Source organism: Paralichthys olivaceus, chromosome 17 (assembly GCF_024713975.1).
Source record: "Paralichthys olivaceus isolate ysfri-2021 chromosome 17, ASM2471397v2, whole genome shotgun sequence".
Lineage (NCBI taxonomy): Eukaryota > Metazoa > Chordata > Actinopteri > Pleuronectiformes > Paralichthyidae > Paralichthys > Paralichthys olivaceus.
The window spans coordinates 8,047,258-8,071,840 of record NC_091109.1 but is presented as its reverse complement, the minus strand read 5'-3'; the positions used below and the strand labels follow the sequence as shown (position 1 = coordinate 8,071,840).

The following is a 24,583-nucleotide window of genomic DNA, read 5'->3' as shown; positions in this document are numbered from 1 at the left end:
TAATTCTGCTCAAGAGCAAACAAACCAGCAGATAAGGGTAAAAATGTAACCCCCTTGGTTCAGATAGTAGCAGTTAAGTGAAAACGGTTGAGTAAGGTAATGCACCAAAGGTCAGTGTTGTGTGTTTTTGTCTGCCACATTGTCTTATCATCACCAAACTAAGAAACTTTACTAAAAGTGGGACCATGTTTAACTACCTAAAATGAACCAGGATCATAAAGATCATTGATTTTAATTGAGAAATTAATTTATAAAGATATAAATTAACAGTGTACATCTCTTCCCTCTGTTTTATTTTTTGTGTGTGTGTGTTTGACCAATCAGCATTTCCGTTTGCTGGAGGAGAGAAAGAGGTCTGAGAGAGATGGGTCCCATCTGAGCGACACACTACCCAGGAAGAAGGTCACTCCCAACATGAGCCGCCAGTTCACATGTGCAACACTCGGACGCAGCCTCCCCACGAAGGTACACACGCATATCATCATATTGTTATCCCCATATTATATGAAGTTCTACTGTCTATTGATTAACTAAAGGAGTAAGTAAAAAAAAACGTTTTGTCTCTTCTTGGTTCTTCATAGTCCCATCAGCCCCTGGTACAGAGCACAAGTTGTGGCAGCATTCTTCCAAGATTTCTCTCGCTGTCCAGCAAAGAAACTGATTCCCGGTGTTTGCATAAAGGTGCATGCTTTTACACACACACACACACACACACACACACACACACACACACACACACACACATCCACGAACACACTTGCTTGGAAACCTAAAATAGGTATAAAGAGAGAGCAGACAAGTGTTCATCTGTCAGTTGTTTCTCCACCTCTAGCGTAAACTCTGGGCTGTGACATGGAAATAAGCCTTATATGGTCACAATAACCCGGGTTTTGAGTGTGGGTGTGCACATCTTTGCGTTTTGTTTATCTATCAGTGAAGATCATGGAGGAATGCGAGTGACGGAGGGCCGTCCCGTCAAGTGTTACAGACCATTACACCAAGTGGACAATTTTCTTCCCGCTGCTTTTGAGTATGAACAATTAGACTTGTTGTGTCGACTCTTAGAGGTGTTTTATATGCATTTATTATTCATTGTTGCAAATAAGATTCTTTCAAGTCGTTTCACGTAAGCCTCCGACCGCAAAAGACAACAGCAATCTTTAAAAAAGCTTTTAACTCACCAGTATCATTATTTTCTTTCTGTTTGGACATTTGCTGACTTGTGGTTTTGAAACTAGATATTGCTGCTGTAAGGTTAGTTCAATGTGTAAATGGCCTTTAAAGAAAATGTATTTACTTATGTGCAGAATAACCCTCAACCACTTTTAATCTTTCATAGATAACTGTTCAGTTGCTATTTTTATGCCTGACACTGGGATCTGTATTTGGCCACTCAGTCCCTTTGGTCCCTAGATGTGGCTCATCAGTTGGGTGGGTCTGCTGCATGGAGCTGATAGTATCAGGATTTGTGTGTGTGTTTGTTTCTGTTTCCTGTACCCAAAGGCTGAGTTTGTCTCCCTTCAAAGTATCGTCTCTGTAATTTTGCTGTCATTCCTCGCTCTCGTCCTGAGGATGTCTCATTTTTCTCCCACACGTCTTTGGACTGTTGAAATTCAATTCAGGAGTCTTTTGTACGTTGTTAGTTCGACTATCTGGACACAGGAAGAGTTGCATTTTTCACTGAATGTTTAAAAGCGCGTTTCAACGTGGCGGGACATTGTGAGCCAAACTCGAACTTGCCGGAGCAAAGCATTGTGCCAGAGGATGTGACACAAATAGGTACAACATAGATGTGCAGGAGAACATTAGAATACCATTGATTGCTACTAAATGTGTTTTCTCTCTGTGTGTGTGTTTGTGTGTGTGTGTGTGTGTTTCCAGGTCAGCCTGGCTCTCGAGCCGCTTCCCAGACCAACGTCTACCTCGATGCCTTTGGGTACCGTGACAACCAGGCCTTTGACACGATGAGCGTGGATAGTACGGACTCCATTGAAACCAGCATCTCTGCTTGCTCTCCTGACAATGTCTCCAGGTGAATTCACACATGTTTTACTTTTGATACTAATAGAAGTTAAAGGAACAATTAAGCCTGTCTGTGCTGCTGAACGTTAAATCATCACTTTCCCAGACGGATAAGTGCTCTGAGAAAACTGACAGACCAAGAAACAACCACAAAAAAGGATGGAATAAAACAAGAGACAGACAGAAAACACAAAAATGTCCCATTGTGTTTTTAATACGAAACACTGATTCTAAGAAGTCGGAAACAAAGAACAGGAAAGAAAAAGTGAGTTAATGTAAAAAGTGTGTGGAGAGGTTTCCCGCCTTTCATGGTCCCTCGTAGGATTTGTAGAATTGTGTGTGTTATGAGTTAAGGGGAACTCTTGATTAGGGCTCTTGGGGGTCAGGTTACAGAGGAGAGAAAACATCGAAGTGTGTGTGTGTTCAGTCAAACCCCCTCAGGATCAGACGAACTGAGCGAACCAGTTTAAATATGGAGGTACATTTTGGGGGTCCGGTCCGTCTGGACTAAAACCATGTGTGCATGCTTTTTCCCCCTCTCACTTTTTTACAGTGGTTGCATCTGTCTTTTGTCACCCCTTCTCTTGTTGCTCCCAATGGTATGGTCTTGTTTCCCCAAACCACTTGCAGATTGATCTCCGTGCATTGTAAGTTTTCCTCTGCACGGCTCCAGTTTGAGTTGGGTTGCCCCATCTTACCCTGATTTCAGGATGCGTGTTGGTGAAACCTGGATTAATACTGGAGAAAAAAAATAGTTCAGGATAGTAAAGAAGTGGATTTTGTTTTGTCATCTCATCGGTGATGTACCATTTTGTGGAGATGCAAGTGCTGGAGCAAGATCATGTTGTTTTTAAGTAATCCAAATACTTGAAGGAATATATTTGCGCTGTGTTAGTCTACAATGACTATGAGTGTTATTCCCTCTCATCGACTGAGGTAAGAGAAAGGCAGGAACTGCAGGAAGAGGAAAGGATGGAGTTGAATGTGTAACAACAAGAAAACAGGATATGTCTAAATGAAAGAAAGTAAAACTAAAAAGTCTAGTAAGTCTATTATAAGATGAGCAATTTCAGTTTTAGAGTTGCAGATTTGCACAGATATGAATTTTATTTTTTACAGAATTAACAATGCAGAAAAGTTGTGCATTTATGTTTATATTGTATTTATATATTTTTTGTTGTATAGTTCCTCCCTCTCTCTGTCTGCCTAATTTAAAACATTTTTTGGGGATAATGTCAAATGTCTACCAATTATCTTAACTATGCTGTAATATCCTCAAATTTTCCTTTCTGCCATGGATAAGAATTAGTGTGTTTGCATGTCAGAGGAAGAGAGAGAACGATCGAGTGAGGAAGAGGAAAAATAAAGTACTGTTTCTGATCAAATGAATATGCACAGATCTCATTCCTGTGATAATTCATGTGTTGGTGACCTGAAGCTAGAGTGGACGTGATCGTCAATACTCCTTAGGTTCATTCAGCTCACACACAAGCATAACCAATGAATAAACCAGAGAATTCTCAGCAGACAGCAGAATTTGGGCGGGAACAGACATTGTATATGTTGTATGTATACACAGTAATGCAGTATTTTATAGAAGTTTATACACTCACATCCAGGGACTTTTTATTCATGCACAGAAACTCAAAACATTCTCAACCTCATCATATTCACTGCTGGTGCAGCAGGTTTAAATACCATTATGTGATGAAATTGAAGGTTCAACATCAAAAGATGGTTTGGTGTTTTTATTTCATTCAATAACTTGAAGTTTAAAATGAATGTGTGTTGTGTTTGTGTGCCGCAGTGCCAGCACGTCAAATGTGGCCAAGCTAGAGGAGATGGAGCGTCTGCTGAGAGAGGCTCAGGCGGAGAAGAACCGTCTTCTAGAGCACAAGGTCACTTAAGAGATTCATCAATCTTGATTTCAAATCTTTAACCTAAACACCAAGAGACACAACTTAAACTGGCACAACTGCTGAGCCGGCATCATGTGATTGAATTATTTCTTCAGGAGCAAGAGATGGAAATGCGAAAGCAGGCGCTGGATGAGGAAAAGAAAAGAAGGGAGGAATTGGAGAAGAGGCTACAGGAGGAGACGAGCAGACGGCAAAAACTCATCGACCGCGAGGTGAAACTGCGAGAGAAACAAAGGGCACAGGTGAGAAAGCTTCATCCATTAACTTTTGCCTTTTACCACTGACTGCTTAATGTTGTATACATCTCCATGGTTCATAATTAAACACAATAGAAACTAGAAACAAATCATTGTCATGACTTGAAACGATTCCCTCTCCTTTTCATTCATTCTTCCGTCCAGTCCCGTCCATTAACACGCTACTTGCCAGTGAGAAAGGACGACTTTGACCTGCGGGCTCACATCGAGTCGGCGGGCCACAGTGCAGACACGTGCTTCCACCTGTCCATCTCCGAAAAGACCTGTCGCGGTTACTTGGTCAAGATGGGAGGCAAAATCAAGACGTGGAAGAAACGCTGGTTTGTCTTCGACCGCAACCGACGCACACTCTCCTATTACGCAGGTAGGACAGAAGATGTACACACACATACTGCATTTTCCTATATTTTCACAACTGAATATTAAATTTCATATCCATCTCCTGCAGATAAACATGAAGTCAAGCTGAAAGGAGTCATCTACTTTCAAGCTATTGAGGAAGTGTATTATGATCACTTGAAGAATGCACATAAGGTACCCTGTTATGAAAAATATGATTTTATCTATTTTATAATATTCTTCTGTCTCCTTCCTGTCTTTCTTCATTTTCTACTTTTCCCTATGTGCCCACTTTTCTCTCATCCTCGTGTTCTTCTACTTTCAGAGTCCAAACCCCTCCCTGACCTTCAGTATTAAGACTCATGACCGGGTCTACTACATGGTCGCTCCCTCTCCGGAGGCGATGAGGATCTGGATGGATGTAATCGTCACAGGTGCTGAGGGATACACCCAGTTTATGGTTTAGTGAAGGAGTTATGGCGGCAGGATTCGCTGACATGTTACTGCTCTTTGTGGCTCCAAAGATTACATTTTGTATTTCTTTTTTTATCCTTCGACTTTTTTTAAGCGTCTGGATGGATATTGTTGGCATCTCTGCTGAAGAAGGGAAACCGTTTCTGTTGAGACAGCTGCCTTGAGTTTTCTAACTTTCAATATAGGCAGGGGTTTACAATTATATGTGGACCATTCATGTGAAATAGAATAGGCAGATGTATGGTAATAATTTTGACATAGGCAATCAGGTTCAGGCCAAAATGTGCTTTGGATCACTGCAGTGCCTTGCAGTGGGCTCAGGAGTATTTCAAGGATTTGCACACGCAGGTGACATTAGTATATATATATATTTTTTTTAATTAAGGTGCTGACTGTAACCCTTTTTTCAGCCAGCTAATTTGAGCTTTATTACGTCCATATCAACATCTTGTTACTAACATCTACAGGGAACATACATAAAAGTTGTGTCTAGAAATGCTAAGTGCCAAACAACCTTCAATAATTTTAATGAAACATGGAATAATTTTAAAAGGATTTATCAAATGTTGGATCATTTCAAGTGTGTTGTAATCATTTATTCCTTTTCATGTTTACACAATAAATAATGCATATAAAGTTAGCAAATGTAGCTGAGCAAATATATTTTCTATTTCAACTTTCTTATCTTGATTTTATTACATGCATCATATATATAAAGAAGAGAGTTCTTTCTGTGCATACTCAATGTAAATATCTGTTTTCTATAAGGTTCCTATGACACTCTAAGGTGGTATTCTCATATATATTCAGTGACACTAATAATCCATGTCACAGCACATTTACATTGGGGTGTACTTATACACTTAAAATAGTGATCAATCATGTAAGATGTATTATTTTTCTGGGTTTACAAGGGTGTCACCGTGGGCTCAGAAATGAAGATAAAACCACTGAGTTAAATCAGAAAGATTAATATTTTCTTTTAATAAGCCTCAGAGCTGTGATATTTGTACATATTGTTTTGAAATAGTTATCACGGTTTATGTGGCATTATCAACTTAAGACTCTTGTTTGTGCCTTTTTGTCTATATTTTTAAGATCTAAGTTAATCTAAACACTAAATGCTGAACTGTCTGTGGTGAGAAAATGTGCAAATGAAATAGAAATATGTTCCTGTGTGGTTTACTGAGAAAAAGAACTTGTCTTATAATTTGCCTGGCAGACAAAATCTATGGTACACAAGCTCAATTAATAGACATTGAGTCATAAAAACAGGCAGATAATTGTGCTGCTTTGGTCCTTCAGCTTTCAACACATTGCTTGGATTGCCGTCAATGTGATGTTTAAACTGATGATTCCGCATTGATTACTGAAACTACTTTTATCATACTGGACAATATATCTAATACTGTCCTCTGACTAGTATGTTCATGATATTGCCTCATGACATTTCTTATTGTTTTGTTTTATTGACCAAAGTACATGTCCATGAAGTGCAATATAGACAATACATACACAAAGTATCCCCTGTCCCTTTCTTAAGTTGCAGTTTTACTCTAAAGATGTTTAATTCATTTTTCCCCTGATCAATTTACCGATACCCTGTGACAGTACGTAAGCAGCCTTAAAAAATGCTAAATTCATAAAGGAAATACTTTTTTCACCTTATATTAATGTTGCTCCTACTATACTGTATTTATACCAATGCATGTATCTTTTGTATTTCCATATGAACAATAAAATACAATTTACTTTTCTTATTGTCCATTTTGTAATAAATCTGAGGCTGGGCTTTATTGGGAGGGGGAGGGGCTTAAATAGAGGCAAAGGTGTTTCAGACAATTTTACCCTTTCAAGTAATAACCCACATTAAAATGATGAACTGGAATATGGGCATGATGCATCTTTTCTAACTTGGATCCTTTCAGATGTTCATGCACTTTCATGTCCATGGGCAAAACACAAGTGCTCATATTAGGTGGAGGGTTGCAATCCACAAGTGGCAAGCCAGTAGTCATGGAGCTGGAGACACACAGCTATATTTTAGAGATAAAGGAAAGGTTAAACTGGAAGCAGAATAACTAAACCTAAAGAAGACTGTCAGTGGTCACTAACTATGTAATCCCAGGAGGATGAAACATAGATCTGACCATTCTGTCTTAACCAATCAATCAAATTTGATTAGTTTAGCCCATATTCATCAATCACGACAAGGCTCATTGGTTCATTGCACCTGTGAGACCTGACAAACCTACTTGTTGCAAAAGAAATAACATCTTTACAAGTTGAACTAAAGCCTGATACTAGAATGTCAACAGTGTAGTCAAGAAGCATCATGTGGTCTGCAACATATACATTTAAGACCAGCAGATGTTGAACACAGTGTGACTGTGCTTGTTGAAGTACCAAAGTTAATGTTTTCCATCGGATAGTTGAGGCCATGGCAGGAAGAGCTGAGATGGACTGTGTCAAATTACTTACAGAGTTCAGTCACAAAGGTCAGGTGGAGTCATGTGAATATATTTAGTGACACCTTCAAACCAGAAGTGTGCACAACAGCAAATCAGACCGCTGATGACGTCGGCCCAACCACATCACAGCTTTGCTCTTTTAGTAAATCAAAGATGTAATTTTATATACTGCACCCAATGATCATTTACTATGTCATCTTCCCTCTGGTAATGTTTCTGGGTGGACTCAGATAAGATAAGATATGATATGCATACCAGTATATGTATATAGGCAGGTAAAGTATACAATATGAAGTAGTCTAATACCCTTGCACAGTACATTTCCCAATGGGGCCATAAGCCATTCAGCAGTCCACAAACATTGCAGAACAATTTATTCCAAAAACAGACAGATGTTAAGGCCATCATCAGTTAAGAGGTAGATTCAAAAGCCTGAATAGAGTCATTGATATTAAGATCAGTTGGCCGAGGCTTCAGTTTGCTTTACTGGCTGATTTACCCTGGATCAGTTCAGTTCACCGAGCCTTGGCTATAAATAGACTGAGTGAGAGTTCTTGGGCAGACCACTGTGTGTGCGTGCATGTGTGTGAGTGTGTGTGAGAACTGTTCTGAGCCAAGAACCTCCTACAGATTGAGGACACTTGGGGAAAGTGAGGACATTTTGGCTGGGCATGTGCCACAAAGAGCACAGCCAATAGGGCCCGTGGTTATTTAAAAAATACTGATTGATTCAACAGTGAAAACTGGATAAGTAAGTTAATAATCCCATCACAAAAAGTAAGTTTTGAGCAATAAAGGTTAAGGTTAGGCTTTTAGTTTACCCCATCAAAGGGCTGTTTGAGGGTTAAGACTTACTTTTAGGGTTAGGATTAGAATAAGATTTTTGTTAGATCAGAGTTAAACATTGCACTTTTGAATTAAAATTAAAATTAAGAAACAGAAAAAAACAGAAAACGCCTCCATACTGCTCCTGTAGTGCCATCTGAGTGTCCATAAGCCCTGACATTCAAATTCAACTCAAAACAGTGTCATTTACACCATGTTTTTAGCCTAAATGTCCTGTTATCCTCCCCCAAGTTATTGCTATTATCTCTTTAATGAGTGCTACACAGGCAGATGGGGACCATTAAAAATACAGATTAATTCCTTAAAGGTTCAGTGTGTAGAATTTAGTGAAATCTAGTGGTGAAGTTGCATGTTGCAGCTGAATACCCCTCACCTCACCCTCCCCTTCCAAACATGAGAGAGAATCTGTGGTAACCTTCAGTTGTCCTAAAAAAACAAAAACATGGTGGCCTCCATAAAGAGAACTGGCTCCTGATGTAAATATAAAGTATATAAATGTAAAGGGCTCATTCTAGGGTAAAGAAAACAACAATCTGTAAAATTTAGACGAAACACACTCATGAAAACATCATCAGGATTATTTTATATTCAATAGTTCCCTTTCACCTAAATCTTACACACTGGACCTTTAAAACCAGAATCGATTTAATTAATAATCGCATCACAACTAGTGGAATAAAGATGAAGGTTAGGTATTTAGTTGTGACGGTTATACGGTCCAACTACCAGTTTATCGAAGGGTTGTTTGGGGGTAAGGTTAAATTGGGCAAAGGGTTTAGGCCACATGCCAAAGAGTGTGTGTCTTTAAGAATTCACTTGAAATGTGATCGCTGCGGGAAGTGTGTGTGTGTGTGTGTGTGTGACCTCACACACACACACACACACACACACACACACACACACACACACACACACACACACACCCCAACCCCCCACCCCCTCCTGTGCTGTCGCTTCAGTAATCGAGTGTCGAGCTTCACGATCCGCGCCTCTGCAGCCACCATGCACGGTCCCTGTTGTCACGCTGTGGGATTCTCGGTAAACATCGGGGAACGCACACGGAGCTGCAGCGGGAGGACAACCGCACACCCCGCAACTTGTTAGCGTGTGTGTGCGTGCGTGCGTGCGTGCGTGTGTCAGGAGGCGGGCTGTGTTTTCGACATGGATGTGTCTTCTTCTACTCAACACACACGACTCCGTTCTGCGCGTGACCCTGGGAACCACATAGCGCAGAGAGTGACGCGCTAATCATCTGGATGAAAGGCGAAAGGTACGTTGGTTTCCTCCACCTGCGCTGTTTTCATGTGTGAGGGCTGCTCCACACTAACACCACCAGGCCAGTGTTTGCTCCTCCTGCTGCTGTCCAGGCAATGCGGCGTGAATTGGCTTCGTGTGCGCGTGTTTGTTTGTGTGTGCATATACGTGCGCGCGCTTTGCTACATGGCTTTGAACCGTTTGAAGATAACGTGTCGTTCGGTGGAAATGGGATTCTAACCTGCGTCTTGTTTTTTCGTGACGCTACTGATATGCTTTCGTTTCCAACGGCCCACCCCGTTTTACGCAAGCGCATTGATCGTACGTGCCAGTCGTCATAGGAACATGAGTGAGGGGAAAACAACCTTTCAGGAAGTAACCTGTGTCATTCCTCTGCAAGGGGAATAGACGCTACCCTACCAGAGAAACTGATGCCAGGTCTGTTTTTGAGGCAGGCCCAGGCGTACCAGGCTTAATGGATGTGCTCATAACAAACTAGAAGAACACTTAGTATAGTACAAACCGTCCTTGGAAAAATGAGTCAACCTCTGTAACTATGTGGCCTTGGTAGCAGTGTACTGTTTGTGTGTACCTTAAACAGTCTGTGCTTTGGAAGCATGACAGAAGGCAGAGAAGAAGAATTGTTTTCATAGTTTCTGCAAGTGTCCCTTTAAGAACAATAAAAGTATTTCTGCCTTGCAGCATGATGCTATTTTAAAGTACTGGTACTCACTGACCACTATTGCATTATGTGCAGGCAAAAGGAGAGGGCTCTGTGGGAATGGCTCCAGTTCCCTGGTGGCTTTTTCTTGGTTACAGCGATTTCAGTGAGGCCCTCAAGCATTTCTTTGGTATAACACAGGAACAAAGGCAGGTAGAAAATCAAAGAGGCTAGAGCTCTAGGGAGTGAGGTGTGTGTGTGTTTTGTGTGCCTGACCTGGAAGATACTCAGTTCTATTGCTGGGGAGACCCACTGTAAATATGTCTTTTAGGTTAACAGACTTGGCCTCTTACCAAGGGCTGAGAGTCAAATTAACCAAAATGCAAATAGCTCAATGAACCACGCACCATAGTTCGGTGGTCTGGACTCAGAGTGGCTGCAGTGCATGGACCTCTGTCACTGACGTACATTCACTGGCTGCATGCCAGGTTGAAGAGTTGCTAATTTTGGATCTTGTTGACTTGCTTTTGATCCAAATATAGATTTTTAGGTTTAACAATGGCTTTAAGCCATAGAGCCGGGTTTTCCTGCACACCACAACAATTCAAGGCCTAGATTTTGTAGTAAGTTGCGTATGAGTAGGAACGAGCTAGATTTTGTTGAAACATTGCGTGCTGATAAGCATTTATAGCATGAACCCACTCTCATGTTCCACCACAGTGTTGACCCCTTAAAGTAAACTTGAAATACCAGTCCCACATAAATCCCCTAAAATAGACAAAATTGAGTTTAATAGCATTCATTACAATCCACTTTACATGTACATTAAATAGTTTTATGATATAAATATTATTTGGGGAGGAGATATGCACACAGGATTATTTGAAAATAGAGTCCTGTAATTTCACATGAAAGAGCACTACTCTTAACAACCCCAGTTCCAGGTATGTCCTCCATACAGAGACATACTGTATATGTGACACCGATAAACTAATGTGGATGCTGTGATTAATCTGAGTAAAGGTTGTGATTGGGCAGAACATAACAAACACTTGATAAACAACAAAACATTTCACAAGTAGAGGTCAAAAGTTATGTGCTTACACAATGCATTTTCTATATCGTATTATGGGATAATCATTGATATTGTTCTATTGCCCAGCCTCACTGACCTGAAAACTTACTTCACTATCTAGGTCAGCTTACTTTGGCCAAAGTCTACTCTCTAACATTTACCCTCTTGTGTCCTTCGTCCCACAGTGGGGTTGGATGGCCATGGACCCATTCAGCCAGCTTATCCTCACCATCTCAGTGACCAGTTTCCTCACTTTCCAGTGGCTCTTCCACAAAGTCAGCCCCTGGGTGTCCATACGAATCAGCCCTGGCTTCCTCAGCCTCAGTGACAAGCAGAAGGTGGAATGGAACTCGAGGTGAACTGAATGAACCGATTTTGATGAGTTATAATACACACATGCTATGTAAGGTAGGGAGTGTGCACTCAGCACGGTTGTTAGCCAGAAGGGATTTGTTTCAGCTGGGTCCGAAGATAAGCACTGGTCAACCCACATATCTCCTGTGACACAAGTTTCTGACTCACAGGTAGGATGCAATGTGTGTTTTGCTCTACATGGCACTGCTTCAAGGTTATAGCAGTGTGCTGGAAACCCAGTGCAATGATGTTTTTTCCTCAAACTGTCAAAACAACTTGCTCAAACAAGTCCTTCCTCACTTTCGATAATGTGAAGCATGGGCTGCAAGCACAGCAACTCTTCCTGGAATGAAAGTCTGCAGTAATCCTACACACAAAAATGGCTTGTTAGGCTGTATTTGTAATGTATGTTATTTATTCAAGATTTGCTTCATGAGAGTAATTGTCACAATGAGCATTGCTACCCATAGTGAGACATTGATTTGATTGTAATGGAAAAGAACTGTTAGACTGTCTCCCTGCTTGACTGGGACAATGTGCCATTCTGTCTAACCCTTCAGCAGTGTTTTATCTATTAGTCTAATTGGTCTGAATCTGTCTGCAGCCCTGACTGGGGATCAGTTGATTCACTGTGCTAAAAGCTCAGTGCCAAACCTTAAGACAAGGCACCTTTCATGAATAAAGATAAAAAATAAAGAAAAATCCTTTTGAGAAGCTTATTTAACATAAAATCTGACATTTCCCTCAGTTGTATGTTTTGGTGTTTCCATTATAGGACAGTTTCAACGTTTCACGCACTGTTGGTGGGAATCTTCTGTCTCTACATCTTGTTCTTCGATGATGCCGTCAACGAAGACCCAGTCTGGTGAGAGTTTTAGGCTGGTACAAATCTGTCAGAAATGAGAAACCGACCTGTGTTACTTGAGAAGTTATATCCCCATTGTTTCAAATATTACAAATAACTTTGAGTGTACCTCTTCCACCATCATCGTTGGAGTCTGCTTATTTGTTGTGCCATAATAGAAAGCTTGACAGCCATGGATGAGAGGTGGGACTTGGGGTGAAATTAGCTGATTTTTTCTTCTTTTTTTTTTTTTTTCACAACCGATCGTAATAGCCAAACATGAAACATGAAATGACCATGGCCAGAACATACTGAAAAAATGTCATCAAACAAACCCAGTCATACCAAATGTGTATTTTCAATAGGGGAGATCCTACACTGGTGAAGACTAATGTTGCCATCACAACAGGCTACCTCATATCTGGTAAGAGAAACATACTGTTTAATATTTGTAAAATATCAAAGGACGTGCACACAGTTTTGTAACCATAAATTGGATCCTTTGATAAGAACATTGAGTTTTAGCCACAGACTATTCTGAATAAAGTTTACAGTATCCTTTTTATCAGTTGTATGTACTCAAAATGTTTTGATCGCACCCATGACATGTCATCTCTCTGTCCTCTCTACTTCTGTTTTGCAGATCTGCTGCTAATAAATTACTATTGGAAGGCGATAGGCGACAAGTTTTTTGTAGTTCACCATCTGGCAGCGTTGTATGCTTACTACTATGTACTGGTGAGTGCCCTATTGTCCAATAGCAGAACGTGCAGGCAAGATGGGAAGGAGACAACCAAGGGTGAACAGCTGCGTCCTGCTGAGTTGGGTGTGAATTTAGTCGTTGGTCAGTGAGTGTCCATGATTGTCCACATGCAGCCATTCAGCTCATATAGGTTATCAATATGCACCAGTTAAGCATAGTGAGTATATGTGAAAAGAATGCACCCCAAACTGTACAAACATCAGAGAAGGAAATTGTATGTATGGACTAAGTCCAGAGTTTTGTGTGTGCAGCAGTGGCTAGAGTTTTGAAGTTATTTAGATGTTTTTATGTTTGTTGCTACTTCAGTGGTTCTGATTTGTTTTAGATTGTCTCAGAATGACCAATTGAACACAGTTTATACAGTGTCATGAGGTGTGTTGCATTAACATTAATATTCATAGGTGACGTGTTAGGCTACATCCGCACTAGTACGTATTCATTTGAAAATGCATCAACACCACTCGATTTCAGAATCGATCACAAAATAGCCTTCACCAAGTTGTTAGGCTCCTATCACATGACCACCTTCTGGAGGAAATGATCGATATCAGCCACATCAACTTGGATAATCAATTCAAAGCCTTGCTGACCCAGTTATCTTTGCTAACTGCTGCTGTGGACTTAAATTCTGCGTCTAAGAATGATACAACTGCTCACATGCATAGAAGACGAGATATTATTGGAGCAATTCTGGTTTACATTGGCAGGTACATGCCCATTTTACATGAATGGTCATTTGATATGCGTTTTGATACCCTCTCAAATGAAAATGTAGAAGTATGGATGTAGCCTTTGTTTGACATATTTCCTTGAGGTCCAGAAGTTTGAATTGTAAAGCCCCTGTTACCAAAAAACACAATGGCTGTTTTAATGTCATTCTGTGAGGTTTTTTTGTGACGTCAGTTGTGGGTATGGTTATTAGCCTGATCGTATTTCCTGCGCTGCTAGCATGCAGTTGGCTCCTATCTTGATGTTGAGAGTGCCGAGGGTACTCAGCAGTGCTGTTCACTCTTGGTTCAGTCTGAAACCCTCTAGGTCTCCAGGATCTGTCGCATAATATACTAAAGACATGAATGACTATGGTATTTTTTGCATGGAATGCTCAATAGTGGTACTGGCTGATGACCCCCCTCCCTTCCCCCCCTCACCTTGCCCTTCCGGTTTCTGTGCTCTCTGTATGTTTTTACTGATCCCCTTCAGTGTTGTTATGAGTCAAGCTGAGCTTTTCGGAGCTTAGCTCAGCTGAATCCTGAGCCGTAACCACTGTGTGCATGGCGGCAGCTTCAAACACAGACATGGTTCCTTTCTCTTTGCTGTGCATGCCAAACAAACAGTATTTTACTCTCTCAATAACATACCTGCCTATCTCCAGTACCTTCAGCCTGTCTTGTTTTTGTGCCAGAAGTCTGCCTCCTCTTTCTCTTCCTTCACACACCTCTCGATCCTCCACAATGAGGGAATACTGACAATACCGCTCCGATAATGGAATCCATTTGACCCCAGGTGGTTGAGTCTATCACCAAATAGCCAAGTCCTTTTTCTAATACTATGCTGGATGTATTCTGTCAGGTGTACTGAGTGGAATTACTGTTGTTGATTGCTCTTAAAACTCAGTCTTTTCCTTTATAGCCATTTGACTTGAAAACTTGCAGGGAATTCCGTCAGTTTCCAAACAATAAATGCTCTGTATAGGAAAACTCAAAAGGACATATAGCGTGCGTTGCTCTGCTTCTGAGTCCCTATATTTAAACTGTCCTTGGATTAAAAATAAACAACTAGATGCTTTACATTGCTTAGTTCTATACTTGTAGTTTTATGTTGCCAGTGCCAAGTTAAGGACAGCACTAAGGACGACTTGTGTCAATGCAGAAAGGCAGATTTACATTTTACCCTATTTAATATTCAAGCCCTTGGCTGGATTAACAGATTTCTTCTTAAATCTTCGTTTAAATCTTCGTTGCACTATTACTGAGGATTATTACTTCTACACACTTCTACATCTAAATTGAAACAGTGTCACATTGTCTTCACAGTGTTCTGATTGATTACTGACTGTAATCAATTCAGTTGGAGAAACAGAGCAAGCACTTGTGTCTAAAAACCATTAGGTCAATGAGATGAAGTAGGCCATACTGTTACTGGACACTCATGACTGTTTCCTCAGACTAGATCTGATGCTCATTTGGGATAACAGAATGAATGCTCCACCTCATTACTTTAGGCACTATTATATTTACAGCAAAATCTTCATAAAACTGCCTACCCCTTGATGTCATTTTTCATTTGATTTAGTTATGTAATCAAAGTTGTCATATTTTGTCTCATTAGTAGATGTGTTGAGTGTGTTTATGTGGAAGTGTACATGTCAAATACACAAAAACCCGGACCTATTCTATACAGCCTAATTAAGGCAATAAAATTAACTTGGATTTGGGAAACCTGTATTTATTATTATTTATCTTGGTATGATTTGGTTACTTAGTCTGCCCCTAATCTTGTGAGAGTGTTCAATGACTTTTAATGATCTGATAGCAGCATAATCAGACTTTTGTATAAGTCACAAACCGCTTAACCAAAAAGCAGAAAACATATGCTGTTCAAATATCAGATGCATGCATTCTTCTCAATGTTGTTAGTCTCGCTTCTTAGTTGCTTCCAACTGTGGCGGCATCTGTTTTTTTTCATTTCAATTTTTTTCTTCTTCTAATGTTTTTGTCCAGTCTGTCTGTCTCTGTCTCTTCTGCTGACTTTAACACAAATAGCCCCTCTTTAAACCCCACATGCAAAAACTACCAACAAACACTTTGAGGTGTGTCATCCCTGTTCATGCAAAAACTACCAAAAAGGGTTGTGTATCATTTAGAGACCCCAGAGCTGGATCTGGATCTAGATGGGGACTTCTATTCCTGTCTTGTCTGCTGTTATTGCTGTTGTGTTGCACTGAGCAGATATGATGCCCAGTCACAGTATGGACTTACCAGTTCCTAGAGGTACTAGCATTCTCATGCTAGTTGGAATGTTCAAATCACATGGTAGAAACACTGAAATGCAGATGCACCCTGTTTGTGTCACGTAGTAAGTATATGTCAATGGCCAGTTTTTGTTTCAGCCCTGACGGTAAGTCTTCTTTTACATGCTTTATAAATCAGGCCACAAGACAAGTAACCTTCAATCCATTTCCATGGATATTTTTTGTCCAATTGAATACTGTAATTTTTGATCCGAATCAAGAGTTTGATTTGTTTTGTATTGTCTGGAATGAGACACTAAATAACACCAAATAGCAGCTCTTGCTAAGTCAGAAATGCTCCCACTTCCAGTGTCAGTGAGCTTATCTCACATATCATTCTTGATATTACTAGTTTCATCAGGAATTGTCTCAAGCAGTCATAACTCAGCTCTGAGCTTGGATGCAAGGTGGATAAAAACTCACTGAAGATGATTACATACAAGATGGAGTGGAGTTCAGGACACGATCTCTTAAACAGTGACATGTTTGGCAGTGAAAACATTTTACTTTTTTTCTCTGCATGGCTTTTAATCGCTCCTCCAACCAGTGCCTGGCTGAATGAATGAATGAATGTATGTATGATTGTACAGTATGTGTATCAAAACCTGTGCTTTTGATATTTGCTCAAAACCGTTTTTTTTATTGTTGAGATATTATTCAGGGGAATTGTCTCTTGAAAGGTTATATATATACTGAGACAAGTGAAATCAATGAAAGTTATTGCCTAGATTGATATGAATTTGTACATTGCCAATTCTTTGTGCCCCTCCTGTAGGGCAGAATGAGTTCCTGCTCTCAATAAATAAAGAGAATTAATCAATCGGAAGTGAAACTGTAGATGACAGTCTAATTTTGGCCTGCAAATTCTGAAGGAATGATAATGTGCCTTGACAGAGGAGAGTCTTTTGTTAGATGTGTCAAATAGGTCTAAGTTTGGGGGGAACTTCATCTAATTTTAGAGTTTCCCCCTTCCTCGCAATTATTTCTCACATTGTTTTCTACTGCATGATAGAATACAAAATCTGATTAGTGAGGAGCAGATTGTACAGCAGCTTTATGCCTGCTGGTCCAAATGACTTAGTTGTCTGGTTTTTGTCCCTTTCATGTTTTGTGGTTTTCCTGTTCTTGCCTTGTTCTTTCAGGGCGAAGGAATGTTGCCTTATTTTGCTAACTTCCGTCTGCTCGCTGAGTTTTCTACACCATGTGTGAACCAGCGGTATGTATCTTCTTTGTGTTATTTAATTCAGGCTTTTTACTTTCTGGAGATGTGTCAGAACAGTTGTTTCGATTGTTAGGGATTGTAATAATATGTACAACTGGTCGCATGTCCTATTTTGGAACCATTTATCTTGATGAAGCTGAGGTCCTAACTGACATACATAAACTTTCATGCACTGTCAAGTTTCAAGTTATTCATGACTGAAAGTTTTTGATATTGTAATTTTTTTACTGCTAGATACTATATTATTCAATTTGTGTTGTGTTTCAGCTGGTTCTTTGAGGTACTAGGTTACCCCAAGTCCTCCCGGCCCAACATGGCAAATGGCGTTGCCATGGCAGTAGTCTTTTTCGCAGTCCGGATCGCTGTCATGCCAGTCTACTACAGTCGCATGTATGCAGTCTATGGCACCGAGGCCTTCTACCTTGTGCCGTGGGGTGGCCGCGTAGCTTGGATCTGCTCCAGCATCTGCTTGGATGTCATGAACATTATGTGGATGCATAAGATCGCCCGTGGCTGCTACAAGGTGTGGCGCTCGGCTCACCGGAGCAAAGCCGGCACGCCTCAGGAGAATGGGAAGACGGATTAAGGGAACAGGAAAGTCCGTGGCCACGATATGGACAAAAATGACGTCACTCTCAGTGCACTGGTGAGCAACAGGTCGGACCCTCATGTCGAGCTGCTTCAGCAGTAGCACATCTGGGATTTGTGACATTAAAAGGCTGAATGTAATGAGGGAAACTGAGATTCCTTTTGGAAAGTGGGTACAGTCACTGAGTTGTACCGATGGACCAATTAACTGGCCGTCCTTAAGCCATGAAATGACGTCTTAGCAATACTCTGCGTGCATGGCCACTTTTTCTCTTGAACAATTTTACGACTCCACAAAAGAGGGTGTGCGGGGACAGCGGACTGTTAGCCCAAACCACAAATTGTCAAAAAGTTTACCGTTCTTTACATATTTAATGCTCAACAAATTAATTTGAGTTTTTGTCAACAAAGAGGCAAACATTTGAGGGAACCGCAAAATAAATGTATTGGTCAGTGCCATGCAATCATTGGGAGAGGCCTCTTGAGGGAGAAGAGTCTAGCATCTCTTACCCGCCCCCCCCTTTCTTTTAGATGCAGGTACTTGATTGAGATGCATAATGGGTAATCAGAAGAAGTATGAATACATCACCTGGTCACTCATTTGTTTTCATTCACTTAAAAGTTTCATTTAAAAAAAAACAGCCTTTAAGAAATGTATGGCGACGTTGTGAGTGTCTTGGTGGCATTTGCATTCGAACAGTTAATTTAAATTATATAGGGGTGAAGGGCATCAGTGCCACATATGTAGTCGAACAGGACACTGATGTGTTCAGGGTACATCAGTGCAGAAGTGCTAAAAGGGAAACTGAATGTCAATACTGTGTTTTGTTTTTGTTTTTTTTTACTCTTGATATTGCAATGCAAGGACCGTAACCGTTATGACATAGAGGCCACAGTTACCATCCGATTTGTAAATACACATGAATCAATGTGACATGCCACATTAACACCAATATCTTGTCAACACTCTTCTCTGGAAGTCTGCTTTTTTAAATTTATTTCACGTTGTGCATTGTATGTGAAGGGGTGAAACTGACCTTTAGTGCGGATGTGGAATCTGTGTCATAGACAAACCTAATGTTCCATGAAGAGTTATGAGCTGTGTCTCAATTCAGGGGCTGCATTGGAGGACCGGTTTCGTCATGGTGGCAAGATTAGGCCGTTTAATTTCAAAGACCCCTTCAAACATGGACGACAAATGAGTCCTTTCATCCCCAAGAAACAACTTCAATGGGTGGAACTATCCCAATCTATCCCAGAATTCATTGTGTTTTACTGTTTTTCAAAGAGGTAATGCCTCCGGCATGTAATGAGACATCTGATGCTTAAGTATCACACTTCAAGTCAAACGAACAGCTAATGATGCGCATGTTAAAAAAAATCAAGGGGCATTCAAACTTTCTCGCTGTATCCAACTTCAGCTCTGTTGCTAAGTAACAGCAATAAGGGTGGGATGAGCTGGTGACACCGATCATGGAAATCCTCTATAGACAGGACCGTCTCATTGGGGTTCAGCCTTAGCGGTCTACCCAGCCTACCAAGACCACCTCCTCTATTGTCCGGGTAGACTGCGTCCTCTGAAGGAGGCGACCCGTGAATTGGGACACAGCTTTGGTTGGAGGTTTATATAATATTCACACTTCCTCTTAATTATTTCTTTATAGGCACAAACTGTTAATTTGACCCCTGGGCCACAATTGTCAACAAGCTGCATGCTGCTATGTGTTTTACAATTGAGGAGTAAGTTGTTTTCAGTGTCAAAAATCTGTGTTTCATACAGTTTAAAAGTTTGTGTCAGAAAATGTTTAATAATCAGAAAGAGCATTGTATTAATACCAGCCTCTGCCTCCTGTTATATATGATTTACAAGCTGGACACAAGGATGGTGTTTTAAGTTTTTTTTAAGTGTTTTCAGTGGGTCTAAGTTCTACTTGTTTTGTGACGCATCATTCTACTGACCACCATACAACACTGAACACACGGAACAACTCAGCTCAAAGGTATTAAAGGTATGTGTATCATCTGTTTAGAAATTAAAAGTTGCGATTCATCGGTGATCCATGATAACTACTTGAATTTTGAATTGTAAATGTGTCTTTTTATGAGCTGTACATCAAAAGCTGTCAAATGTGAAAGCGAAACAGGGATTGCTAATATGCCTTGCTTTGTGTTGAGAACTTTTATTTTGTGGCCTTTTTTTGTTGCAAATTATTGTTGCACGGTGAATATTTTGTTACACGACTCCTCACAACACTGTGATTTACTTGTGTTTTTTTCCCATGTCCAATGTGATTGTTAAGCCTTTTGTAATAGAGCAGTTTCAGATGTAAAAACCAAGAGGCTTCACGAGGCTGGTTGTTTTGACGCTTTTGCTTTTGTTACGGATTTTAAAATTGACAAACCAACAAAACAAACAAAAGACTTTACATTGATGTGCCAGTGCTTGATCCTTTTACAATTCCATGGTTAAAAAAATCTTTTGGTGTCGTCGTAGGATGATGCCGGTTTTGTTTTCCATGCAGCGGTGCCAACTCGCAACCACGAGTCAGTGGTTCTGATTAGTTCTGTTCACCATGCATGCTGTGGCTGGTCACAGCAGCAATGTTTAGGCTCGTTTTCGTTTGCCATCATAAGACATTTCAGTTGGCTCCATTAAACCAGTGTGTTTTTTGGATCAGGGTGGATTTATGTATGTATGTAAGGCATATGTCATCTACATCACAAGAGAATATCACTTATCTCACATCTTAAAGAGCATTGAGAATGTGGCGTCTTAATACGTCAGTGGGATTCCATAGAAAATCTTGCAAGGGTTTCAGGACGGCAGCAGACGGCCACTTCTGGTGGAAGTGTGCGGCTCTGAACAGGGTCATGCATGGTCAATGTCTTCATGCATTCTCTATTACTGCATGTAGTATTGCATGGGTATGCACTGTAAAACAAGCATATACACTTGTGACACTAATTCTGTTCTTTTTTTCTTAGTACATGTACATAATGTTTACTTAAGCTTTATTCTTGTACTGTGTCACACAATGTAATCCACAAATGACAATGATGATGGTGTGGGGGAAAAAATTTAAAAATTTCAGTCCAATATCCAGCACAGAGGTAAATCGTTAAGGGAATACTTGAATATAAATCAGCACAGTTTATAAGAACCTGGGCAGTGCAAATAAACCTGTATACTATGAGCATCTTGCAACATACGCGTACCATTGTCTTTAGTTTATTAATCTTAAGAGAACAAAACAAAGCAGACAATAATTATGGAAACAGAGCGTGGCGCCTTTGTCTGCTCTGAATGTACAGGAGAGATGTAGGTGGAGAGTTTGGTGACGTTCCATGAATGTGTTGGAGATGAGAAAATATTTGTCACTTGCAATTTTTTTTTCACTTATCCATTACAATAAATACCAAATTAACCCTCGGCCAAGAAAATAATGTTGTTTTTTAGTACTGAATCAATGAACCATTAATGTGTTGCATGGATTTCATTCTACTGCCAAGAACGTGACAGTCATTATTACTTGGTGGGACATCTGAGCATATAAGTTATTGTTGCCTTTGTTTATGTGACATTTTCTTTCAGGAAAAGCAACCTACAGAAACTGCCAATAAAGACTTAAAGTAAACTTTGCCATGTGGAATTTTATTGCTGAATTTTTCCTGGCAGCTATTACGGCAATTATTGAAGCATTTCCTTAATCGTATGTCATGGAAATTTAATTTATTTTGCCAAGGCACCTCGCAGTGTGCATATTTCTTTGCAAAATGTATGCATAATTTATTCTTTATTTGACAAAATGCTCCTTCAAATATTTCCAGAAAAGCCCAAACAGTCTTTCTCCTTTTATCAAATTACAAAACACAATGCACATCACTTCTGCCCCATGCTGGTAGAAGCAAGTTAAAATCTTGTCATACAATACAACATAAATCTTTATCTGCTCTAATATATGTCTTAATATTTTTGCCATACCAAGTGTATGGTAATGACTCACATGAGCCACAAGAGGGCGGTGTTGTCCTGTGTTTCTTTCCTTGTGCTATATTGTCATTATCAATAAAAGGGTGAACTAACTTATGTATTTACTCAATTTGAATTACTGCTGTCTTTTTGTCTGACCTACCATCGGACATACAAGTTAATGTGTCAGCCTGATACATCTGCTAAACCTCACACGTGACTTTATTGGACTAAAAGGGTAGATTCTGAATTTAAGCGTATTCTCTCAGCTACAGTAGAAGGGCATTGAACAAAGCAGTCACCTGGTTGGAGCCATGGTAATTAATCTATCAGCCTATCTGTTTTCTCTGTTTACCTGAAAATTACCATTCAAAGGGTAGAAAACAGAAAGACAAACATTCAAAAGAAGATTTAATCTTTTTTAACTTAATTCGGGGGGGGGGGGGGGCAGGAATGTCGAGTCCCACTGTTTCAAGAAGAGATGAGAGTATCTTCATAAACATGGTTACAAGATATAAACAAGATGGGCATGTAGCAGCGCAGAATGGATTTCAGAAAGGATTACAGACAATCAGATCAGAGATAAACACGCAAAACTAAGAGTCTGTCACATCTGTGTTTTACCCATTTGTTTTTGGGAAACGCTCCAACACACAATTCTTTGGTTGTAGCTGACTGGTGGGCATAGTTACATAGGTGAAAACCCACAGAGTATATATATATATATATATATGTATATATATATGCCTGGGACCCCCTGCTGGTCGGTTGGTTGCTGGGGAGGCCTCTTGGATGGGAGGTGGGGCACTTGTATAACTCCTGACGATACAGCGTTTCCTCAGTTCCAGTTTTTACTAAGTGATTTCAGAATCCGAATCAGAAGTACTTTATATTATATATTTATTTATTCGTCTTAGTGCCTTATTAAGCCCTAACACTGTACATGGTTGTGTCCAATGAGCAGCCGCTGCAGCTTTTCATGCCCAAAACATAAATCTTCAAATTCACATAAATGCTGAAAGTCTATGATCTCTCCTGAGTTTTCAGCGTTTTGCTGAGAGAGTATTTATTACATGTCTTAGACCTTCACTGGGGGATTGAGGTGAAGAGGTGGATGTTTCGTGACTTAAATGTGTGAACAGGTAGTTTCAGGTTGAAGGACATTTTTGTCTTCATAACCCCTGTGATCTTTCTGTTGACATCCTCCTTTAAAGACACACCACACATAAACATACATCACAAACCTCATGAGCAAGTATTCAAAGCATTGGTGAAATGTGACCATTCAAGTAGGCTGCTATATACTCACATGAACTTTACATGTGAATCTTACTTTCTGCTCCACTATATGTATTACCTCTGCCAAAGAAAGTTATGTTTCCATGAAAGTGGTGTGATAGAAATGAGAGTCTATATGGTGCTCAAAATGTTATTGGAATACTGTAAACATCCAATAGTGATTAAATGAGGACGAGGAGGGGGTTAGAGAACTGAGAATGAACGAGACCTAGAGAGAGTTTTCCTGATTCTTTAGTGACGAGACAATTTTCATATTATGATATCAAATGGAAACATCACCATCTTATAGAGTAGATTGAACTGATTGGTGCTTTGCAGAAGGAAACGACCAAACCTGTCAAAGAGTGTAAGTAAGGGGATGGACTCAGCTATTATGTGCCATAATAGCTGAGTCCATCCCCCCATGATGTCAAATTCATGCCGCACAATCTATGACACGGTTGAGATGTCACAGAGCCCTCCGTTAGCTGCGAGGTTGTGAAGGTTTTGTATGGAAGCGAAATTTCAGCGACTCCATTTTCACAAGAGTGGGGCATCCGATGACGAAGCTGACATGTGTTTTCAAAACACAGTATGTAAATTTTATTGTCAGTGATAAATTGCTGTACATTTAACTCCATTGGTCTTGGACTGGATCTTTACCCTTTGATCCCCCCTCTCAACTGCGAGACTGCACACCTAGTGTAGATACACACTGACACGTAGACAGTTTCAAGCAGATCTCCATGTCTCCATGTCCTGAGATAAGACAGGTTGTTTCTGCATTTTCCCTCAGAATGATACAAAGCTCATGCAAGTTCTCTATCATATTTATTTACATGTATTTATTATTTATTAAATAGACTAACCTAAATTTTAAAAAGTTGTCATTGGACATGACACACAACTTTAACTCAGCACTTAACTTTGCTGAAAAAAGTATTGAAAAAGTATTAATATGGCAGAACAAAATAACAGAACACATAAGAATGGGAGAAATTGTGTAACTAGTTGTTGGAAATGGAAGAAACTTGAGATATATGTCCTCTGTGTTTTTTAGTAACTGGGTAGTTTGTATCTGTGTCAGTGTTTAAAGAACAAGTGAGTTTCAATTACTAAAAAAAAAATAAGGTTACCACTGCAGAAGGAGAGGAGGGTTTGATAAGAAGATGGGTCACCTGCTCTACTGCTCTGCAGATCGGTCTGGCCATCTCAGATCAGGTTCATCATCAGCTG

General features: G+C 40.1%; 3 protein-coding genes across 9 annotated transcripts in view; all 3 read left to right on the top strand.

The window, feature by feature from the left end:
* The window catches only part of phldb2b (pleckstrin homology-like domain, family B, member 2b), a 40,518-nt gene extending 33,751 nt beyond the window's left edge, over positions 1–6,767 (top strand). For all 7 annotated transcript variants that reach the window (XM_069512833.1, XM_020087424.2, XM_020087423.2 and 4 more), the window contains 8 exons: positions 325–465; positions 582–681; positions 1,882–2,032; positions 3,830–3,920; positions 4,037–4,183; positions 4,343–4,562; positions 4,647–4,732; positions 4,863–6,767. In XM_069512833.1, the coding sequence (XP_069368934.1) occupies positions 325–465; positions 582–681; positions 1,882–2,032; positions 3,830–3,920; positions 4,037–4,183; positions 4,343–4,562; positions 4,647–4,732; positions 4,863–5,003 (1,077 nt within the window). In that variant the 3' untranslated portion in view covers positions 5,004–6,767. The remainder of the gene's footprint in view (positions 1–324; positions 466–581; positions 682–1,881; positions 2,033–3,829; positions 3,921–4,036; positions 4,184–4,342; positions 4,563–4,646; positions 4,733–4,862) is intronic.
* ctnnd2a (catenin (cadherin-associated protein), delta 2a) overlaps positions 1–24,583 on the top strand; it is a 282,204-nt gene that overhangs the window by 184 nt on the left and 257,437 nt on the right. The gene's annotated exons all lie outside the window — the stretch shown is intronic.
* Positions 9,278–21,734, top strand: tlcd4a (TLC domain containing 4a). The gene is made up of 7 exons (XM_020087427.2): positions 9,278–9,598; positions 11,504–11,673; positions 12,448–12,537; positions 12,882–12,940; positions 13,160–13,254; positions 17,432–17,505; positions 17,779–21,734. Exons 2-7 carry the CDS (start codon positions 11,513–11,515, stop codon positions 18,095–18,097), a joined length of 798 nt encoding a protein of 265 aa, XP_019942986.1. The 5' UTR covers positions 9,278–9,598; positions 11,504–11,512; the 3' UTR covers positions 18,098–21,734.

Excerpts from the sequence above, each read along its gene's own strand:
- tlcd4a (XM_020087427.2), top strand. The coding sequence starts at position 11,513 with ATGGCCATGGACCCATTCAGCCAGCTTATCCTCACCATCTCAGTGACC. Across the intron at positions 12,538-12,881 it reads GTCAACGAAGACCCAGTCTG|GGGAGATCCTACACTGGTGA; the intron begins GTGAGAGTTTTA and ends TATTTTCAATAG. Across the intron at positions 17,506-17,778 it reads ACACCATGTGTGAACCAGCG|CTGGTTCTTTGAGGTACTAG; the intron begins GTATGTATCTTC and ends GTTGTGTTTCAG.